Raw genomic sequence first — 18269 nt, 5'->3', positions numbered from 1 at the left:
AGGAGGCGGCAGGGGGAGAATGGGACATGAGGGGTAACGGAGGTGAGGGCAAGTGGTGAGAACGGAGGTGGGGGGAAAGGGGTGGGAACGGAGGAGGGGGGCAAGGGGTGGGAATGGAGGAGGAGGCACGGGGCTAATGGAGAAGGGGGCACTCGGGCAAGGGGGGACGGAGGAGGGGACAAGTGGGGACCGGCGTGGCGGGGGAAGGGGGGGAACGGAGTGGCGGAGGAACGGAAGAGGGGCAGAGGGGTGACGGAGGAGGCGGCAGGGGGCTAATGGAGATGGGGGAATGGAGGAGGAGGGGGCAGGGGGTGAATGGAGATGTGGGGAGGGGGGAGGGGGGAACGGAGGAGAGTGGAGCGGGGGAACGGTGGAGGGGCGCAAGGGGTGGGAACAGAGGAGGGGGTGGGTTCAAGGGCAGCAATGGAAGGGGGGGCAAGCGGGGAATGGGCAAGAGGGGAAGGGAGGAGGGGTGCAAGGGGGGAATGGAGGGGGGGGCAAGGGGGTAACAGGAGGGGAAAAGCGGCAGGGGGCTAGAGGAGGAGGAGGGGGCAAGGGGAGGAATTGGATTAGGGGGCAAGGGGAGGAATTGGAGGGGAGGGCTAAGGGAGGAATTGGAGGGGGGGCTAGGGGAGGAATTGGAGGAGGGAGCAAGGGGAGGAATTGGAGGGGGGCAAGCGGAGTAATGGAGGAAGGAGGAAGGAGGGGAAATGCAGGAGGGGCAAGGGGGTGGATGGAGGAGGGCGGCAAGGGGGTAACAGAGGAGGGGAGAGGCAGCAGAGGAGGAGGAGGGATGAATGGAGGAGCGTTAATGGAGGAAGGGGGCCGGGGGGAACGGAGGAGGGGCCGGGGGGGAACGGAGGAGGGGCCGGGGGGGAACGGAGGAGGGGCCGGGGGGAACGGAGGAGGGGCCGTGGGGGCAACGGAGGAGGGGCCGTGGGGGCAACGGAGGAGGGGGCCGTGGGGGGCAACGGAGGAGGGGCCGGGGGGGCAACGGAGGAGGGGCCGGGGGGGCAACGGAGGAGGGGCCAGGGGGGGAACGGAGGAGGGGGCATGGAGGGGAACGGAGGAGGGGGCATGGGGGGGAACGGAGGAGATGGAGGGGGGGGGAATGGAGGAGATGGAGATGGAGGAGGAGGAAGGGGGGGAACAAGAGGGGTGCAAGGAGGGGCGAGGGGGCAGGGGGCTAATGGAGGGGGAATGGAGGAGGGGGGGAGGGGCACCGGAGGAGGGGAGAGAGGCACCGGAGGAGGGGAGAGAGGGCAAATGGAGGAGGAGGGTCAAGGGGAACTGAGGAGGGGGCAAGGGAGGGGAACGGAGGACTGGGCAAGGGGGGGGAATTGTCGAGAAGGGGTCGGGGAGAATTGTCGAGGAGGGGGCGGGGGGGAATTATTGAGAAAGGGGCAAGGGGGGAACGGAGGGGGGGAATTGTCGAGGAGGGGGGCAAGGGGGGAAACAGAGGAGTGGGGCAAGGGGGGAAACAGAGGAGTGGGGCAAGGGGGGAACGGCGGAGGGGGGCAAGGAAGGACAACGGAGAAGTGAGCAGGGGGGGAAACGGAGGAGTGGGCAAGGGGGGAATGGAGGAGGGGGGGCAAGGAGGGAACAGAAGAGGGGAGAGGGAGCAGGGGGGAACGGAGGAGGGGGCAGAGGGAGGAACGGAGGAGAGGCAAGAGGGTGTATGGAGGGGGGTGGGCAAGGGGAAACGGAGGAGGGGGGCAAGGGGGAACTGAGGAGGGTCAAGGGGAACGGAGGAGGGGGCAAGGGGGGGACGGTAGGAGGAAGGGGGCAAGGGGGGGAAACGGAGGAGGGGCAAGGGGGGTGAATGGAGGAAGGCGCGGGGCGCGGGGAGGAATGGAAGGGGGGCAAGCGGGGAATGGGCAAGGGGCTAATGGAGGAGGGGGCAAGGGGCTAATGGAGGAGGGGCAAGGGGGGAATGGAGGAGGGGGCGAGGGGGGAATTGAGGAGAGGGCAAGGGGGTAATTGGGGAGGGGCAATGGAGGAGGGGTCGAGGGGGGCAATGGAGGAGGGGGCGAGGGGGGCAATGGAGGAGGGGGCAAGGGGGCGAATGGAGGAGAGGGCAAGGGGGGAATGGAGGAGGGGGCGAGGAGGGGGAACGGTGAAGGGGGTAATTGGGGAGGCGGAATGGAGGAGAGGGAAAGGGGGTGACGGAGGATGGGGTGAGGAGGGGGCAAGGGAGGAACGGAGGAGGGGGCAAGGGGGGAAACTGAGGATGGGGCAGGGGTTAATGGAGGGGAGCAAGGGGGAACGGAGGAGGGAGAGGGGGCTAATGGAGGACGGGGAACGGATGTGGGGGAAAGGGGGGGCACGGAGGAGGGGGCAAGGGGGGTTAACGGAGGAGGGGGCAGGGGTGGGAACGGAGGAGGAGGCGGCAAAGGGGCGTAACAGAGGAGGGGGCAGGGGGAACGGAGGAGGGGGCAGAGGGAACGGAGGAGGGGGCAGGGGAGACGGAGGGTGAGGCTGGGGTGTTGGTACTTGAGGTGAAATGTCTCTGTTGAGCTCCCCTGTCGGCCTTGTTTTGCAGGGAGCTGGTGGATATGCAGGAGAAGCTTGCGGACTGTGAGGGGACTGTGCAGAGGCTGCAGACTGTGATGAAGGAGAAGGATGGTGAGATTGCCCAGCTCCGGCACCGCAGCCAGCTGCTGAATAAAATCACCCGCAGCCGGCCCCTCCTCGACAACTTGCTGTCCTACATGGCTGAGGCTGAGCGCTCCCAGAGCGTGCACGTCCCACACCTGGATTCTCACCCTGGCTTCCCTGACCACCACACACTCTCCCTCCTCTCGGGCACCAATGGGTTAATGAACGCCTGCCCCAACGACCAGAATTTCTCCGTCAGCGAGGATGATACCGAGGAGCCGGGCCAAGACGATGCAATCTTTGGGACCACGGTTTAAAGCTCTGGATTCAGGGTGAGGGATGTCGGGAAGAACCCACAAGTGCCTGTCGTTTCTGCAGAGCCGCGAATCTCTGAAGTATCAAACCTTCGATCCGTGGCACAGTTAAAGGAAGTGGGAGCCAGAAGCCCCTCTAAGCTGTGTGTGGTCCAGTTGCTGGACTCACTGACACTTCATTCCAAAGATTCTGGGATTTTTCACTCTTTAGCTGGGATCTGGGGGTTATTTACCTGAATGTAAACAAACTGCCTTGAGGGAAGTGGGCTGGAACACCGTTTATCCATCTCTTTGTGCAATAATGGACAGTGGTGCTGACATGACTCTGGGTTTAGGTCAATTTAAGCTTTACTCCAAATGCCTGGGAGGAGGGTTCAGGGGACCTTCTCATAGGCAGAGCACAACAAGGGAACTCCAGATTCCAGCCCCTGCCTTTCTCTGCCTCTCCCACTATCTGGAGTTTATCGAAGGGAATGATGTTATCAGGGACAGTAAAAGTGGCGATTGTTCCCAGAGTGTTTTGACTTTAGCTAAATGCACTGTGTGTTTGGAGGGGTGACTCACAATTGCAATACTGTGGTTGCCATTCCCATGTTCAGATCTCTGCATTCACAGGATTCACCAGCTTGTTACTGTTTGTGAGGGAGGGTTAGATAGTGGAGTAGTTTTAGTGCATCGTTCTTTTGTCTACGGAACCTGAGTTTAAATCCAACCCAGATTGGATAAAGGTCGCTGCCCTCAGAGTATTGGGCAGGGCAGGGTGTTCAAATATCCATTACATCAAGTTGTAGAGGGAGACAATCCTCACTTACTATGGCTGTTTATGTCAGCTGTGGCTCAGTGGGTAGCACTCTTGCCTATTGAGTCAGAAGGTTGTGGGTTCAAGTCCCACTCCAGGAACTTGAGCATAAAAATCTATGCTGACACTCCAGTGCAGTACTGAGGGAGTGCTGCACTGTCTGAGGGGCCATCTTTCAGATGAGATGTTAAACTGAGGCCCCATCGGCCATCTCAAGTGGATATCAAAGATCCCAAGGCACTATTTCTACGAAGAGCAGGGGAGTTATCCCCGGTGTCCTGGGGCCAATAATTATCCCTCAATCAACACAATAAAAACAGATTATCTGGTCATTATCACATTGCTGTTTGTGGGAACTTGCTGTGTGCAATTTAGCTGCCGTGTTTCCCACATTACAACAGTGACTACACTCCAAAAGTACTTCATTGGCAGTAAAACGCTTTGAGATGTGCGGTGTTCGGGATAAATCCAAGTCTTTTTATTCATGACCCCCACAACACAAAACTAGCTAGCCTGGCACTGTTTAGAAACATAGAAATTTACAGCGCAGAAGGAAGCCATTCCGTCCCATCGTGTCCGCGCCGGCCGACAAAGAGCCACACGGCCCTTGGTCAGCAGCCCTAAAGGTTACATATAAACCCATGAACAATGACGGAAAGGTAAAGAGCACCCAGCCCAACCAGTCTGCCCTACACAACTGCAACACCCCTTATACTGAAACATTCTACACTCCACCCCAACCGGAGCCATGTGATCTCCTGGGAGAGGCAAAAAACCAGATAAAAACCCAGGCCAATTTAGGCTAAAAAAAAATCTGGGAAAATCCCTCTACGGCCCATCCAGGTGATCGAAACTAGCACTATGCTCCCTCGTAATAGCCCCCTCCACCAATGGAAGTAGACCCTTATTATCCACTATATCCAGGCCCCTCAATATTTTGTACACCTCAATGAGGTCTCCTCTCAACGTCCTCTGTTCCAATGAGAACAAGCTCAGCCTATCCAATCTGTCCTCATAACTAAGATTCTCCATTCCAGGCAGCATCCTAGTAAATCTCCTCTGCACCCTCTCGAGTGCAGTCACGTCCTTCCTGTAATACAGCGACCAGGACTGCACGCAGTACTCCAGCTGTGGCCTAACCAAAGTATTATACAATTTAAGCATAACCTCCCTGCTTTTATATTCTGTGCCTCACCAATAAATGCCTTCTTAACCACCTTATCCACCTGGCCTGCTACTTTCAGGGATCTGTGGACAAGCACTCCAAGGTCCCTTTGTTCATCTACACTATTAAGTGGCCTACCGCTTAATGTGTATCCCCTTTCCTTATTAGTCCTCCCAAAGTGCATCACCTCACACTTCACTGAATTAAATTCCATTTGCCACTGCTCTGCCCACCTGACCAGTAGATTGATATCCTCCTGCAGTCCATGACTTTCCTCTTCATTATCAATCACACAGCCAATTTTAGTGTCGTCTGCAAACTTCTTAATCATACTCCCTATATTCAAATCTAGATCATTGATATATATCACAAAAAGTAAGGGACCCAGTACTGAGCCCTGCGGAACCCCATGGAAACATCCTTCCAGTCACAAAAACATCCATCAATCATTACCCTTTGTTTCCTGCCTCAGCCAATTTTGGATCCTACTTGACACTTTGCCCTAGATCCTGTGGGTTTTAACCTTCATGACCAGTCTACCATGTGGGACCTGATCAAAAGCCTTGCTAAAGTCCATATATACTACATCGTACGCACTACCCTCATCGACCCTCTTGGTTACCTCTAAAAATTCAATCAGGTTAGTCAAACACGATCTTCCCTTAACAAATCCATGCTGATTGTCCCTAATTAATCCCTGCCTTTCCAAATGCAGATTTATCCTGTCTTTCAGGATTTTTCTCCGATAATTTTCCCATCACTGAGGTTAGGCTGACAGGCCTATAACAATGCGGCCTATCCCTTTCTCCCTTCTTAAACAAGGGTACTACATTAGCAGTCCTCCAATCCTCCGGCAACATGCCCAGATCCAAAGAGGACTGGAAAATTATGGTCAAGTCCTCTGCTATTTCCCCTCTTAGTTCGCTCAACAGTCTGGAACTTAACCACTTTCAAAGCTGCTAAACCCCTTAATACTTCCCCTCTCATATTTATTTCATCCAGAATATCTCACACCTCCTCGATAGCAGTATCTTTATTGACCCTTTTCTTTGTGAAAACAGATGCTAAGTATTTGTTAAGAACCCTCCCAACATCCGCCTCCAATAAAGATTATTTTTCTTTAAGGGCACATGTTTGGCCTCAGCTTTCCGGATCTCCTCCTCAAATGCCTCCCACTGTTCTGACACTGATTTACCCACAAGTAGCTGTTTCCAGTCCACCACGGCCAAATCACTCCTTAACTTAGCAAAATTAGCTTTTCCCCAATTGGGAACTTTTAATCCAGGCCTATTCTTGTCCTTATCCATAACCAACTTGAATCTGACTGAATTATGGTCCCTGGCACCCAAGTGCTCTCCCACTAATACCCCTTCAACCTGCCCAGCTTCATTCCCCAAAACTAAATCCAAGACCGCCCCCTCTCGTTTTGGGCTTGCTACATACTGACTAAAAAAGTTCTCTTGAATGCATTTGAAGAATTCCACACCCTCTATACCCTTCACACTAAATTTGTCCCAATCAATATTTGGATTGTTAAAATCCCCTACTATTACTACCCTATAGTTTTTAGACTTCACAGCAAATTGCTGACATATTTGCTCCTCTATCTCCCTCCCACTGTTTGGGGGTCTATAATACACGGCCAGCAGTGTGATCGCCCCTTTTTTATTTTTCAATTCGACCCATATGGCTTCAGTTAATGATCCCTTTAACATATCATCCCTCCTCACCATTGTAATAGTTTCTTTAATCAGTACCGTGACCCCACACCACCACCCCCCCCCCCTTTACCCCCCTCTCTATCTTGTCTAAAAATCCTGTAGCCAGGAATATTAATCTGCCAAACCTGCCCCTCTTTCAGCCATGTTTCTGTAATGGCTATAATGGCATACTCCCAAGTGTCTACCTGTGCTCTTAGCTCATCCGCCTTATTCACTATACTCCTTGCATTAAAGTATTCAGCACAGGAAGACCTCCTTGCTTATTACATACTAAACCCTGTTTACTCTGTCTTACAGATTCGCTTTCTAGATTCTTGCTATCCAATTTCAGCTTTACTTCCTTCCCTTTTGAATTTGTTCTCAGGTTCCCATCCCCCTGCCAAGCGAGTTTAAACTCTCCCCAGCAGCACCAGCAAAACTCCCCGCGAGGGTATTGGTTTCTCAGGCTGGGGTGTCCCCCACCGGGAGACCTGGGGTGTGCCCCCCCCCTCCCCCACCGGGAGACCTGGGGTGTGCCCCCCCCCTCCCCCACCGGGAGACCTGGGGTGTGCCCCCCCCCTCCCCCACCGGGAGACCTGGGGTGTGCCCCCCCCTCCCCCACCGGGAGACCTGGGGTGTGCCCCCCCCTCCCCCACCGGGAGACCTGGGGTGTGCCCCCCCCTCCCCCACCGGGAGACCTGGGGTGTGCCCCCCCCTCCCCCACCGGGAGACCTGGGGTGTGCCCCCCCCTCCCCCACCGGGAGACCTGGGGTGTGCCCCCCCCTCCCCCACCGGGAGACCTGGGGTGTGCCCCCCCCTCCCCCACCGGGAGACCTGGGGTGTGCCCCCCCCTCCCCCACCGGGAGACCTGGGGTGTGCCCCCCCCTCCCCCACCGGGAGACCTGGGGTGTGCCCCCCCCTCCCCCACCGGGAGACCTGGGGTGTGCCCCCCCCTCCCCCACCGGGAGACCTGGGGTGTGCCCCCCCCTCCCCCACCGGGAGACCTGGGGTGTGCCCCCCCCTCCCCCACCGGGAGACCTGGGGTGTGCCCCCCCCTCCCCCACCGGGAGACCTGGGGTGTGCCCCCCCCTCCCCCACCGGGAGACCTGGGGTGTGCCCCCCCCTCCCCCACCGGGAGACCTGGGGTGTGCCCCCCCCTCCCCCACCGGGAGACCTGGGGTGTGCCCCCCCCCTCCCCCACCGGGAGACCTGGGGTGTGCCCCCCCCTCCCCCACCGGGAGACCTGGGGTGTGCCCCCCCCTCCCCCACCGGGAGACCTGGGGTGTGCCCCCCCCCTCCCCCACCGGGAGACCTGGGGTGTGCCCCCCCCCCTCCCCCACCGGGAGACCTGGGGTGGGGGGGCCCCCCCCCTCCCCCACCGGGAGACCTGGGGTGTGCCCCCCCCCCTCCCCCACCGGGAGACCTGGGGTGTGCCCCCCCCTCCCCCACCGGGAGACCTGGGGTGTGCCCCCCCCCTCCCCCACCGGGAGACCTGGGGTGTGCCCCCCCCTCCCCCACCGGGAGACCTGGGGTGTGCCCCCCCTCCCCCACCGGGAGACCTGGGAAGTGCCCCCCCCCCCCCCCCCCCCCCCCCACACGAGACTCTGACTTGCTTTACCTACCCCTCCTTTCCCAGATTTGTTGAGCTGATCTGTAAGAAACTGGTGGGCTGGAGCCTGCATTGTACAGGTTACAGGGGGAGTGTTCTAATGCAGGAAAATTCCACACCAGAGTCTTGGATTAAACCAAAATGACTTTGTAGCGAGTGGAATGGGTGAGGGCCATGGGGTGGAGCTGGGTGAGGGCCATGGGGTGGAGCTGGGTGAGGGCCATGGGGTGGAGCTGGGTGAGAGCCATGGGGTGGAGCTGGGTGAGGGCCATGGGGTGGAGCTGGGTGAGGGTGTGGGGTTGGAGCTGGGTGAGGGTCAGGGGGTAATATTGGTTGTGTCTAGATACAAAAATCTCTCTTGCTCTAAAAGCTCTACCATCTTTCCAGTGATTCCTGTCCAGAGCAGAGACCACAGTTTACAGTCGCCGCTTTGTCTCCCTTTTAATATATACATTTTGAGCAGTGTGTGTATAGGAAGCTTCACCCTCGCTTCCGTAGGGCTTGTGGTGGTCATGTTATTCCGACCTCGGTCTCTTCAAATAAAACTGATATGGGTAAGTAACCCTGCCCTGGGAGTGTGGGATGGACAGAGTGACCCTGCCCTGGGAGTGTGGGATGGACAGAGTGACCCTGCCCTGGGAGTGTGGGATGGACAGTGACCTGCCCTGGGAGTGTGGGATGGACAGTGACCTGCCCTGGGAGTGTGGGATGGACGGTGTGACTCTGCCCTGGGAGTGTAGGATGGACAGAGTGACCCTGCCCTGGGAGTGTGGGATGGACAGTGACCTGCCCTGGGAGTGTGGGATGGACGGTGTGACTCTGCCCTGGGAGTGTAGGATGGACAGAGTGACCCTGCCCTGGGAGTGTGGGATGGACAGTGACCCTGCCCTGGGAGTGTGGGATGGACAGAATGACCCTGCCCTGGGAGTGTGGGATTTACAGAGTGACCCTGTCCTGGGAGTGTGGGATAGACAGAGTGACCCTGCCCTGGGAGTGTGGGATGGACAGTGACCTGCCCTGGGAGTGTGGGATGGACAGAGTGACCCTGTCCTGGGAGTGTGGGATAGACAGAGTGACCCTGCCCTGGGAGTGTGGGATGGACAGTGACCCTGTCCTGGGAGTGTGGGATAGACAGAGTGACCCTGCCCTGGGAGTGTGGGATGGACAGTGACCTGCCCTGGGAGTGTGGGATGGACGGTGTGACTCTGCCCTGGGAGTGTAGGATGGACAGAGTGACCCTGCCCTGGGAGTGTGGGATGGACAGAATGACCCTGCCCTGGGAGTGGGATTTACAGAGTGACCCTGTCCTGGGAGTGTGGGATAGACAGAGTGACCCTGCCCTGGGAGTGTGGGATGGACAGTGACCTGCCCTGGGAGTGTGGGATGGACGGTGTGACTCTGCCCTGGGAGTGTAGGATGGACAGAGTGACCCTGCCCTGGGAGTGTGGGATGGACAGAGTGACCCTGCCCTGGGAGTGTGGGATGGACAGAATGACCCTGCCCTGGGAGTGTGGGATTTACAGAGTGACCCTGTCCTGGGAGTGTGGGATGGACGGTGTGACTCTGCCCTGGGAGTGTGGGATGGACAGAGTGACCCTGCCCTGGGTGTGTGGGATGGACAGTAACCTGCCCTGGGAGTGTGGGATGGATAGTGACCTGCCCTGGGAGTGTGGGATGGACAGAGTGACTCTGCCCTGAGAATATGGGGGTTGGATGAGCTGATATTCAGTCTGTAGAATAGACAGAAATTGTTTACAGATGTGGGGCAAAAGCCATATTTTTATATTTATCCCTGATTATCTGGTCATTATCATCAGGTGATCTGCTCATTGCTGTGTGTGGGAGCTTGCTGTGCACAAATTGGTTGCCGTGTTTCCCACATTACAACAGTGACTACATTTCAAAAGTATTTCATTGGATGTAAAGCGCTCTGGGATGTTGTGAGGTGGTGAATGGACGTGTGCTCACAGTAACTTGGTCATGCCCTTTCCTTGCACGCGGGATCGAATCCTGCCCTCCACTTGGAGGCTTAACTCAGGAACATGGTGGATTGGGGAGAATAACCCTACCTCCTCCGCTCTGTGTGGCATTGCCCATCACTGCTGCAATGGGCTGCACAAGATGTCTCTTTGGCCATACTTCAAAATAAATTTTAATTTCCCCCATAGTTATGCACTTTATTCCATTGGGATTGCACAACAGGGATCTGAACTCCAGTTGGACACGCAATCTTCCTCCTTATCAGGCATTCTCGGCGACTCGTTTATTAGTTGTGTAGAAGATGTGAAATAGTGAATTGTTGGTGCAGGTTTGGAGTGTTCGATTGTCGGTTGTTCCTGAGCTGGGTGACTGATTAGCAGAGTACGCTCATTTCATTGGTCCAGATTTGGTTTGTGATGGGACTGAAGGTGGCTTGATCTACACCAGCTGATACCTCATCCATCTGCACCAACATTTCCATCTGAGCAGAAGTGCAAACTGCAACAACTGTATCTTAAAGGGAAATGAACAAGTTAATAACCTCATTACAGCAAAGATGTCTGTCCAACCAAGTGTCTGACTGAGCCCTGGCACTCAGTCCCTCAGCCCAGGAACTCTGTACACTTATAACTGGTATTTGTTGCTTTCGGTGGTTTTGGACAGTTGTTTTCTCATTGGTGCATAAATTCTAAATCACAACACCAAGATAGGCTCGGATCAGCACCTTGAGATATCTTGCAGTTTATGGAAGTGGTTCCGTCGGGGCAGATTTTCTCCCCCGCTCCCCGGATGGAGCACACGGTGACTGATTCTTGGTACAGATGCACATTATCTCCTGATGGGCTCCCAGTGAAGCAGTCAGGCACAGACTGTTGGTGTGCCCAGCGATAACTTGCAATGTGGGGCTCCTCTATGTCTGGGCTCAATGATAGTCACTCTGCTCGGGATCTGTGAACCCCCTCCATAAAGTTGGTAATCACTCCCAGGTCTGTACATAAATTATTCCTTAAAAATCCATTATTATCTAATTGCTCCAAGAGCTTAAGTTATTGTCTATTGCATCACTCTTGTATAACCATTATTCTGTGTGTAATCTCTCAATGAAATCCATTCTGTGTGTAATCTCTCTCTCATATCCATTCTGTGTGTAATCTCTCTGATATCCATTCTGTGTGTAATCTCTCTCTGATATCCATTCTGTGTGTAATCTCTCTCTGATATCCATTCTGTGTGTAATCTCTCTGATATCCATTCTGTGTGTAATCTCTCTGATATCCAGTGTGTGTGTAATCTCTCTGATATCCAGTGTGTGTGTAATCTCTGATATCCCTCACTGTGTGTAATCTCTGATATCCCTCACTGTGTGTGTAATCTCACTCAGATATCCATTATTCTATGTGTAATCTTCTGGATGAGCATTATTTTCTAACATCCATAGGAGTCAACTATTCTGTGTACCAATCTCGATATAGTCACTCTAGAAAAATTCTGTATAACCATTCTAGGTTCATGTAATCACTCCTAGACCATTATTTTCCATCTAATCAAAATCTAGATTATAATTTTGCATATAATCATTCCTTGAAAGCCATAACTACGAAATGCTGGAGTTTGCTTATTATGTGAATCCTCTGTAACCCTGTTTAGCAATATTTGCTTCTCCAATTCTCAGTAGTTTAAAGATGTTTGTTACAAAATACATGGACGGAAGTTACAGAGCGGTTTAGGCAGCAGTGAGCTGTCATGGTCAATCTCGAACTTTGAACCCAGAGATTGATCCCTTGTCTAGGAGCTTTGTTACAATGCAGCATTGCCCTTTCATTGTTCAATGTTCATGTTGGTGATTTAGCTTTGTAGGTGCACTGCATATTACCTGACTGCAGCAATGCACGAAGAATCACAAGTGAGTTTGACAGCTAGGAAAGCATTGTGAAGTACGTACTGAAAATGGATAGCACTTGGGTTTGAAGCCAAGGCACTCCTGAAGTTGATTGTAGTTTGTAGGGATGTGTTCAGTACAATACCACGGGATCGTTTCGGAAGCATGTTTTTGTAACTGTACAAGCTCATTTGTGTTCCCTTCAAATGTAATGATTTGTTTAGAGGGATTGGGGACTGTGCTGTTCCTTGTCTGAATGTTACTGGGTGAATGGACCACAACTTGCTCAGGGCTAATGTTTCAAATATTTGCAATTTTTGATCATTGTATATAGACTCAACTAGTAAATTGGTGCCTTTTTATAAAACTGTGCAATAACTTTCTAAGTAGTTTGTGTGAGTTTCTGCACTCGTTTGTGCTTGCACTACTGCAATGCAAAAGGGTTTTTATAGTGAGTTGTCCGGCGATTCACATGGGGACATGGGATCCTGGGGTCTTCGCCCGACTTCCAGCACAGCCCCAGGCCCTTCCCCTGCCCACAGCCCCGGGCCCACAGCTCCTGCATCTATTTTCTATGTTTCTATGATCCGTTGTCACTAACAACGATTTCAGGCAGACCATGTGTCGTGAACATGACACTGAGATTCTCAATGGTAGCTGTGGATGTGCTGGATGACATGATTGAACACTCTACCCACTTCGAATATGCATCCACCACAACTAAAAGCATCTTCCCCAGGAAGGGACCTGCAAAGTCTATGTGGATCCTGGACCATGGTTTGGACGACCACGACCACAGACTCAGCAGTGATTCCGCTGGTGCTTTGCTGAGCTGCATACAAGTGTTGCACTGATGCACACGTGATTCCAGCTCAGAGTCAATTCCGGCTCAGAGTCAATTCCCGGCCACCATACATGAGACCTGGCGATGGCTTTCATCATTACAATGCCGGGATGTGTGCTATGTAGCTCACATACAAATTTCTCTCTCCCTTTCTTGGGCATAACAACACGATTACCCCACAGTATACAATCTGACTGAATAGACAGTTCTTTGCGACGAATGTAAGGTTTGGTCTCTTTGGTCTGCCATACTCAAGCAAATGTACAATCACCTTTGAGGATGCAACTCTTCACCACCGATAAAATCGTGTCCTGGCTGGTCCAGGTCTTAACTTGTTGAGCCGTGACCGAAGTTCCTTCACTCTCAAAAACATCCATGACTAACAATAGGTCCGCCGGTTGTGGTGTTTCCACCTCCAGTGTGGGCAACGGCAGACGGCTCAAAGCATCGGCACAATTCTCGGTGCCAGGTCTATGGCGAATGACATAATTAGCGAATAATGTCAGCGCCCACCTCTGGATGTGGGATGAAGCATTGGTATTGATACCTTTGTTTTCAAAGAACAGTGAAATGAGCGGCTTGTGATCTGTCTCCAGTTCAAACTGAAGACCAAACAGGTACTGATGCATCTTTTTAACCCCATACACACAGGCTAGTGCTTCTTTCTCTATCATGCTGTAGGCTCTTTCCACTTTAGACAAACTTTTTGAAGCATACGCGACTGGTTAAAGTTTACACGACTCATTAGCTTGTTGGAGTACGCAACCAATTCCATATGACGAAACATCACCGGCCAATACTAAACGTTTACATGGGTCATAATGTACCAGCAGCTTGTTAGAGCAAAGCAGATTAGTGGTTTTCTCAAAAGTTCTGTCTTGAGACGCACCCCACACCCAGTTGTCGCCTTTTCTTAGCAGCATGTGCAGTGGTTCTAATAAGGTGCTCAATTTAGGTAGGAAGTTACCGAAGTAGTTGAGTAGATCCAGGAACGAACACAACTCCACCACATTCTGCGGCTTGGGTGCATTCTTGATGGCCTTGGTTTTTGTGTCTGTGGGCCTGATGCCGCCAGCAGTAATTTTCCTCCCCAGGAATTTGACCTCTGGTGCCATGAGGACGCACTTCGAGCATTTCAGTCTGAGTCCCACTTTGTCCAGTGTGGAAATGTATTTTTTAAAGCTGCATTATATTGTTTTTTGTACCCTTTTTGACATAAAACAAAATGGAGTCCTGGTCCTTCCAGAAATTTCCGCAACAGACAGTCTGTTTGCATAAACATACTAACCTGGATTGAAACTGCTGATAGCTGCTTAATAGCCACCAGACAACATTAAACTGTCCTGCTGAGAAGTACCACCCATTGTGCTCCCCTGTATTATCCATGCAGCACCAATTCACCCCCCTAAAAGATAATCAAATTACCAGCCATTATCTCTTGTACAGAACTAATTTATCATATGCAAGAAGCCAAGTACCCAATCAACCACTATGGAAATCATGGGCCCAAATAACTGACCAGGAAACTGGACAATCCTGACACAATGCAAGGCTGGTAATAGCACATTATCACACCCTAATCGAGTAATGGCTGACTGGCCCACCAATAGGTCTGACAAAGGAGACATTTGGAAACAATGTCAAGACAAGAATGTGGTAATCATTAACTCTTTATCTGTATTCGCCTACTGCAAAGGCAGAACCAATACACAGGATGGGACCATAACTTGTTTTTAACTATAAATATCTTGTGAAACTGTACCATATTGAAGGTCTTCACTTAGCCTTTGACTGAGTGAGACTCTTCCCTTGCTGCAAGTAAAAATTAATAGAACATCTACTGGAGCTGAAGGTGTCAGAGTCATATATTGTGAGTCGAGATTTCGACACCAGATGATGTTGAACCTCTTCCAGGTTGTTCAGATGTTCCTTGAAGTCACGACTTGTGATCAGGATGTCATCTTGGAACACGACGATTCTGGGAACGGACTTCAGTAGACTCTCCATGTTCCTCTGAAATATTGCTGCAGCCGAGCGAATTCCAAAAGTTAACCTGTGATAAATAAAGTCCTTTATGCGTGTTAATGCATGTAAGTCTTCGACGTCTCGACCAGCTCCTGTGTCATGTAGGCTGACGTCAAGTCCAGTTTGGTGAACGACTTCCCCCCGGCTAGCATTGCAAACAAGTCATCAGTCTTCGATAATGGATACTGATCCTGTTTCGAAACCCTGTTGAGCGTAGCCTTGTAGTCGCCACAGATTCTGACTGTGCCATCACTTTTCAGCACAGGAACAATGGGGCTGACTCATTCATTAAATTCAACCGTGATATGATCCCTTCACGCTGGAGTCTGTCCAGTTCAATTTCAACCTTCTCCCTCATCATTTACGGAATTGCCCAAGCTTTATGACGGACGTGGATCTGCACCTTGGCTCCCGTGAAGTTGCCGATGTCTGGTTCGAACAGCGAGGGGAACTTGCGCAGTACTTGGGCACATGTATCTTCCTCCGATGTCTTTCTAGTCGCATCTGATTTTTTTCAAGCCAGTTCCTGCCGAACAGCGTTGGGCCATTGCCTGGGACAATCCATAGCGGTAACTCGTGAACCACACCATCATACACTTTAATTGTGGCACTGCCAATCACCGTTATGAGTTCTTTGGTGTTCATGCGCAACTTGGCATTGACTAAACTCAGCCTGGACCTCACAGCCTTAGTATCCCACAGCTTGTCGAATGCCCTCTGGCTCATTATCGATTGACTCGCCCCCGTGTCCAGTTCCATCGATACCGGCACCCCATTAAATTTCACGTTGATCGTTATTGGTTTGCTCTTAGGAACGAGTACAGTCCATACACTTCCTCCTCTGGTATCTCGGATTGCGTATCCGTATCTGCACTCGTCTGACCATCATCCTCCATGTGGTGTGTTGCAGCTCACTTGCTCATCTGCGGACACTTGCGCTGGAGATGCCCCACTCTCAGACAGCCTTTGTAACTATATTGCTTAAATGGGCACTGCTGGTGCTGGTGATTTCTCGCACAACGCCAACACGGAGAAATCTGATGTATTCCCGCTGGCGGACTTTGGGCAGCCACAGATTTCACGTACGCAGTCGGGTAGGCCCTGCCCTGTGCCGCTCTGCCGAATGACGAATCAATCATATTTACAGTACTTGCCGAGTTTCGATTTTTTTTTCACTGATACCTGCTTTAGACTTCTATCCATCGTCATGCATGACTGAGCGATCGTGATGGCCCTGTTCCAAGTCCAACGTCTCCACCTCCAGTAGTTTACGCAGGATCACCTCGTGGAGAGCCTTGGAACCATGTTCGCAATGCACGGCATTCCTGACATATTGGTCAGTGATAATGGTCCGAATTCCAAGATTTTATAAGTGACCACGGCATAAATCACGTTAAGCCGGCCTCCAACAGCCAGGCGGAGCGAGCAGTGCAGATCATTAAACAAGGCATGCTGAAAATCCAAGGTCCCACGCTGCAGGGCCGCCTGTTGCGACTGCTGCTGGCATACAGATCTCGTCCGCATTCGTTGACTGGAGTTCCCCCCGACGCAACTATTGATGAAACGGACCTTAAAGACAAGGCTCTCATTAATCCTCCTAGACATGCATGAAATCGTTGAGGCAAAGCGCCGTAAGCTAACCGAGTACCATGACCGAAATTCGAGGGGGAGGTGGAATGAGATAGGGGACAAAGTGTTTGTGCTAAACTATGGCAGGGGTCAAATGGCTTGCAGGGATAGTAACAGGCAAGGAAGGAAACTGGCTACTGGTTGTACAAATGGACAATAAGACCTTGGAGGAGGGTGATGTCATGTATCTCACACTACTGTACATGACTGTATCTTGCTATGCTATACATGACTGTAACTAGAGATGACCTGTAACCACTAGCTTACCTTAGCACCAGGGGTGCACTTGCAGGAGACACTGGATACCTGTCCCAGACAGGTATATAAGGACAGGTCTCAGGCAAGTGTGGCATTCGAGAGCTGTGTAATAAAGGTGCAGGTCCTGAGTGACCTTGACTTCAGCATATGCCTCGTGTGAGTCTGTACTGCAGGGACAGGACTTTACAACCTGTTCAATCTTTCCTGATCGTTATAACCTCTCAGTTCTGGCATCATTCCAGTCAATCTTTTTGAACCTCGATATCCTTTCAGTAATGTGGAGACCAGAACAGTATGGATTGAGGAAAAGCACACCGCGTGTGTGAAACAGGAGCATATCCACCGAGAGCAAGTGTAAGGGCAATACGGGTTAAATCCAGGCACCATCAACTGGGGTAAGGCCGGGGGGGTCAGGTGTGACCAGTGGGGGGGTGATGTTTTAGACTGAAGACAGAACGAGCTTGGGTTTATAGAGGGGGAGATTGTGTGCTACACTGCACTGCACGTGATGGTTCAGGACAAAGGCCTCAGACCCGGGCCACATCGATATTCTCATGTCACGGATACACAATTACACTCCATTCATCACACGAGGGCTGTGGGAGAGGACCAGGCCATAGGGTGCACAGCAGCTCCATGGATACCCCGGGGAGCACTGGGACCCACTCCCAGTCCCAGCACTGCCCGCCTCACATGGTCTCACAGCCCGCCATCCGGCCATCCGGGCCATCCGGCTCAACTCTGAACCGGAAGTGTTCCGCAAGTGACTGCTGAGGAGCAACATGGCCGTGCCCGCGGTGAGTAAACCCAGAGAGAGAGAGAGAGAGAGAGAGAGAGTGTGTTGGGTACAGAGAGAGAGAGAGAGAGTGTGAGTGTTGGGTACAGAGAGAGAGAGAGAGTGTGTTGGGTACAGAGAGAGAGAGAGAGAGAGAGTGTGTTGGGTACAGAGAGAGAGAGAGAGAGAGAGAGTGTGTGTTGGGTACAGAGAGAGAGAGAGAGAGAGTGAGTGTTGGGTACAGAGAGAGAGAGAGAGAGAGAGAGAGTGTGTTGGGTACAGAGAGAGAGAGAGAGAGAGAGTGTGTTGGGTACAGAGAGAGAGAGAGAGAGAGAGAGAGTGTGTTGGGTACAGAGAGAGAGAGAAGAGAGAGAGTGTGTTGGGTACAGAGAGAGAGAGAGAGAGTGTGAGTGTTGGGTACAGAGAGAGAGAGAGAGAGAGTGTGTGGGTACAGAGAGAGAGAGAGAGAGAGAGTGTGGTTGGGTACAGGAGAGAGAGAGAGAGAGAGAGAGTGTGTGGGTACAGAGAGAGAGAGAGAGAGTGTGGTGTTGGGTACAGAGAGAGAGAGAGAGAGAGAGAGTGTGTGGGGTACAGAGAGAGAGAGAGAGAAGAGTGTGTGTTGGGTCCAGAGAGAGAGAGTGAGAGAGTGTGTGTTGGGTACAGAGAGAGAGAGAGAGAGTGTGTGTGTTTGGGT

General features: G+C 52.5%; 1 protein-coding gene across 1 annotated transcript in view; it reads left to right on the top strand.

Moving 5' to 3' along the window:
* Positions 1 to 7143, top strand: part of LOC139229244 (vimentin-type intermediate filament-associated coiled-coil protein-like) — a 29005-nt gene extending 21862 nt beyond the window's left edge. Inside the window, exon 2 of the mRNA XM_070860903.1 lies at positions 2543 to 7143. Within this exon, the coding sequence (XP_070717004.1) occupies positions 2543 to 2915 (373 nt within the window). The 3' untranslated portion in view covers positions 2916 to 7143. The remainder of the gene's footprint in view (positions 1 to 2542) is intronic.
* The last annotated feature ends 11126 nt before the right edge of the window (positions 7144 to 18269 follow it).

The sequence above is a fragment of the Pristiophorus japonicus genome, chromosome 18, assembly GCF_044704955.1.
Source record: "Pristiophorus japonicus isolate sPriJap1 chromosome 18, sPriJap1.hap1, whole genome shotgun sequence".
Classification (NCBI taxonomy): Eukaryota; Metazoa; Chordata; class Chondrichthyes; family Pristiophoridae; genus Pristiophorus; species Pristiophorus japonicus.
The sequence above is the reverse complement of the archived record's forward strand: the minus strand, read 5'-3'. Positions and strand labels throughout refer to the sequence as shown.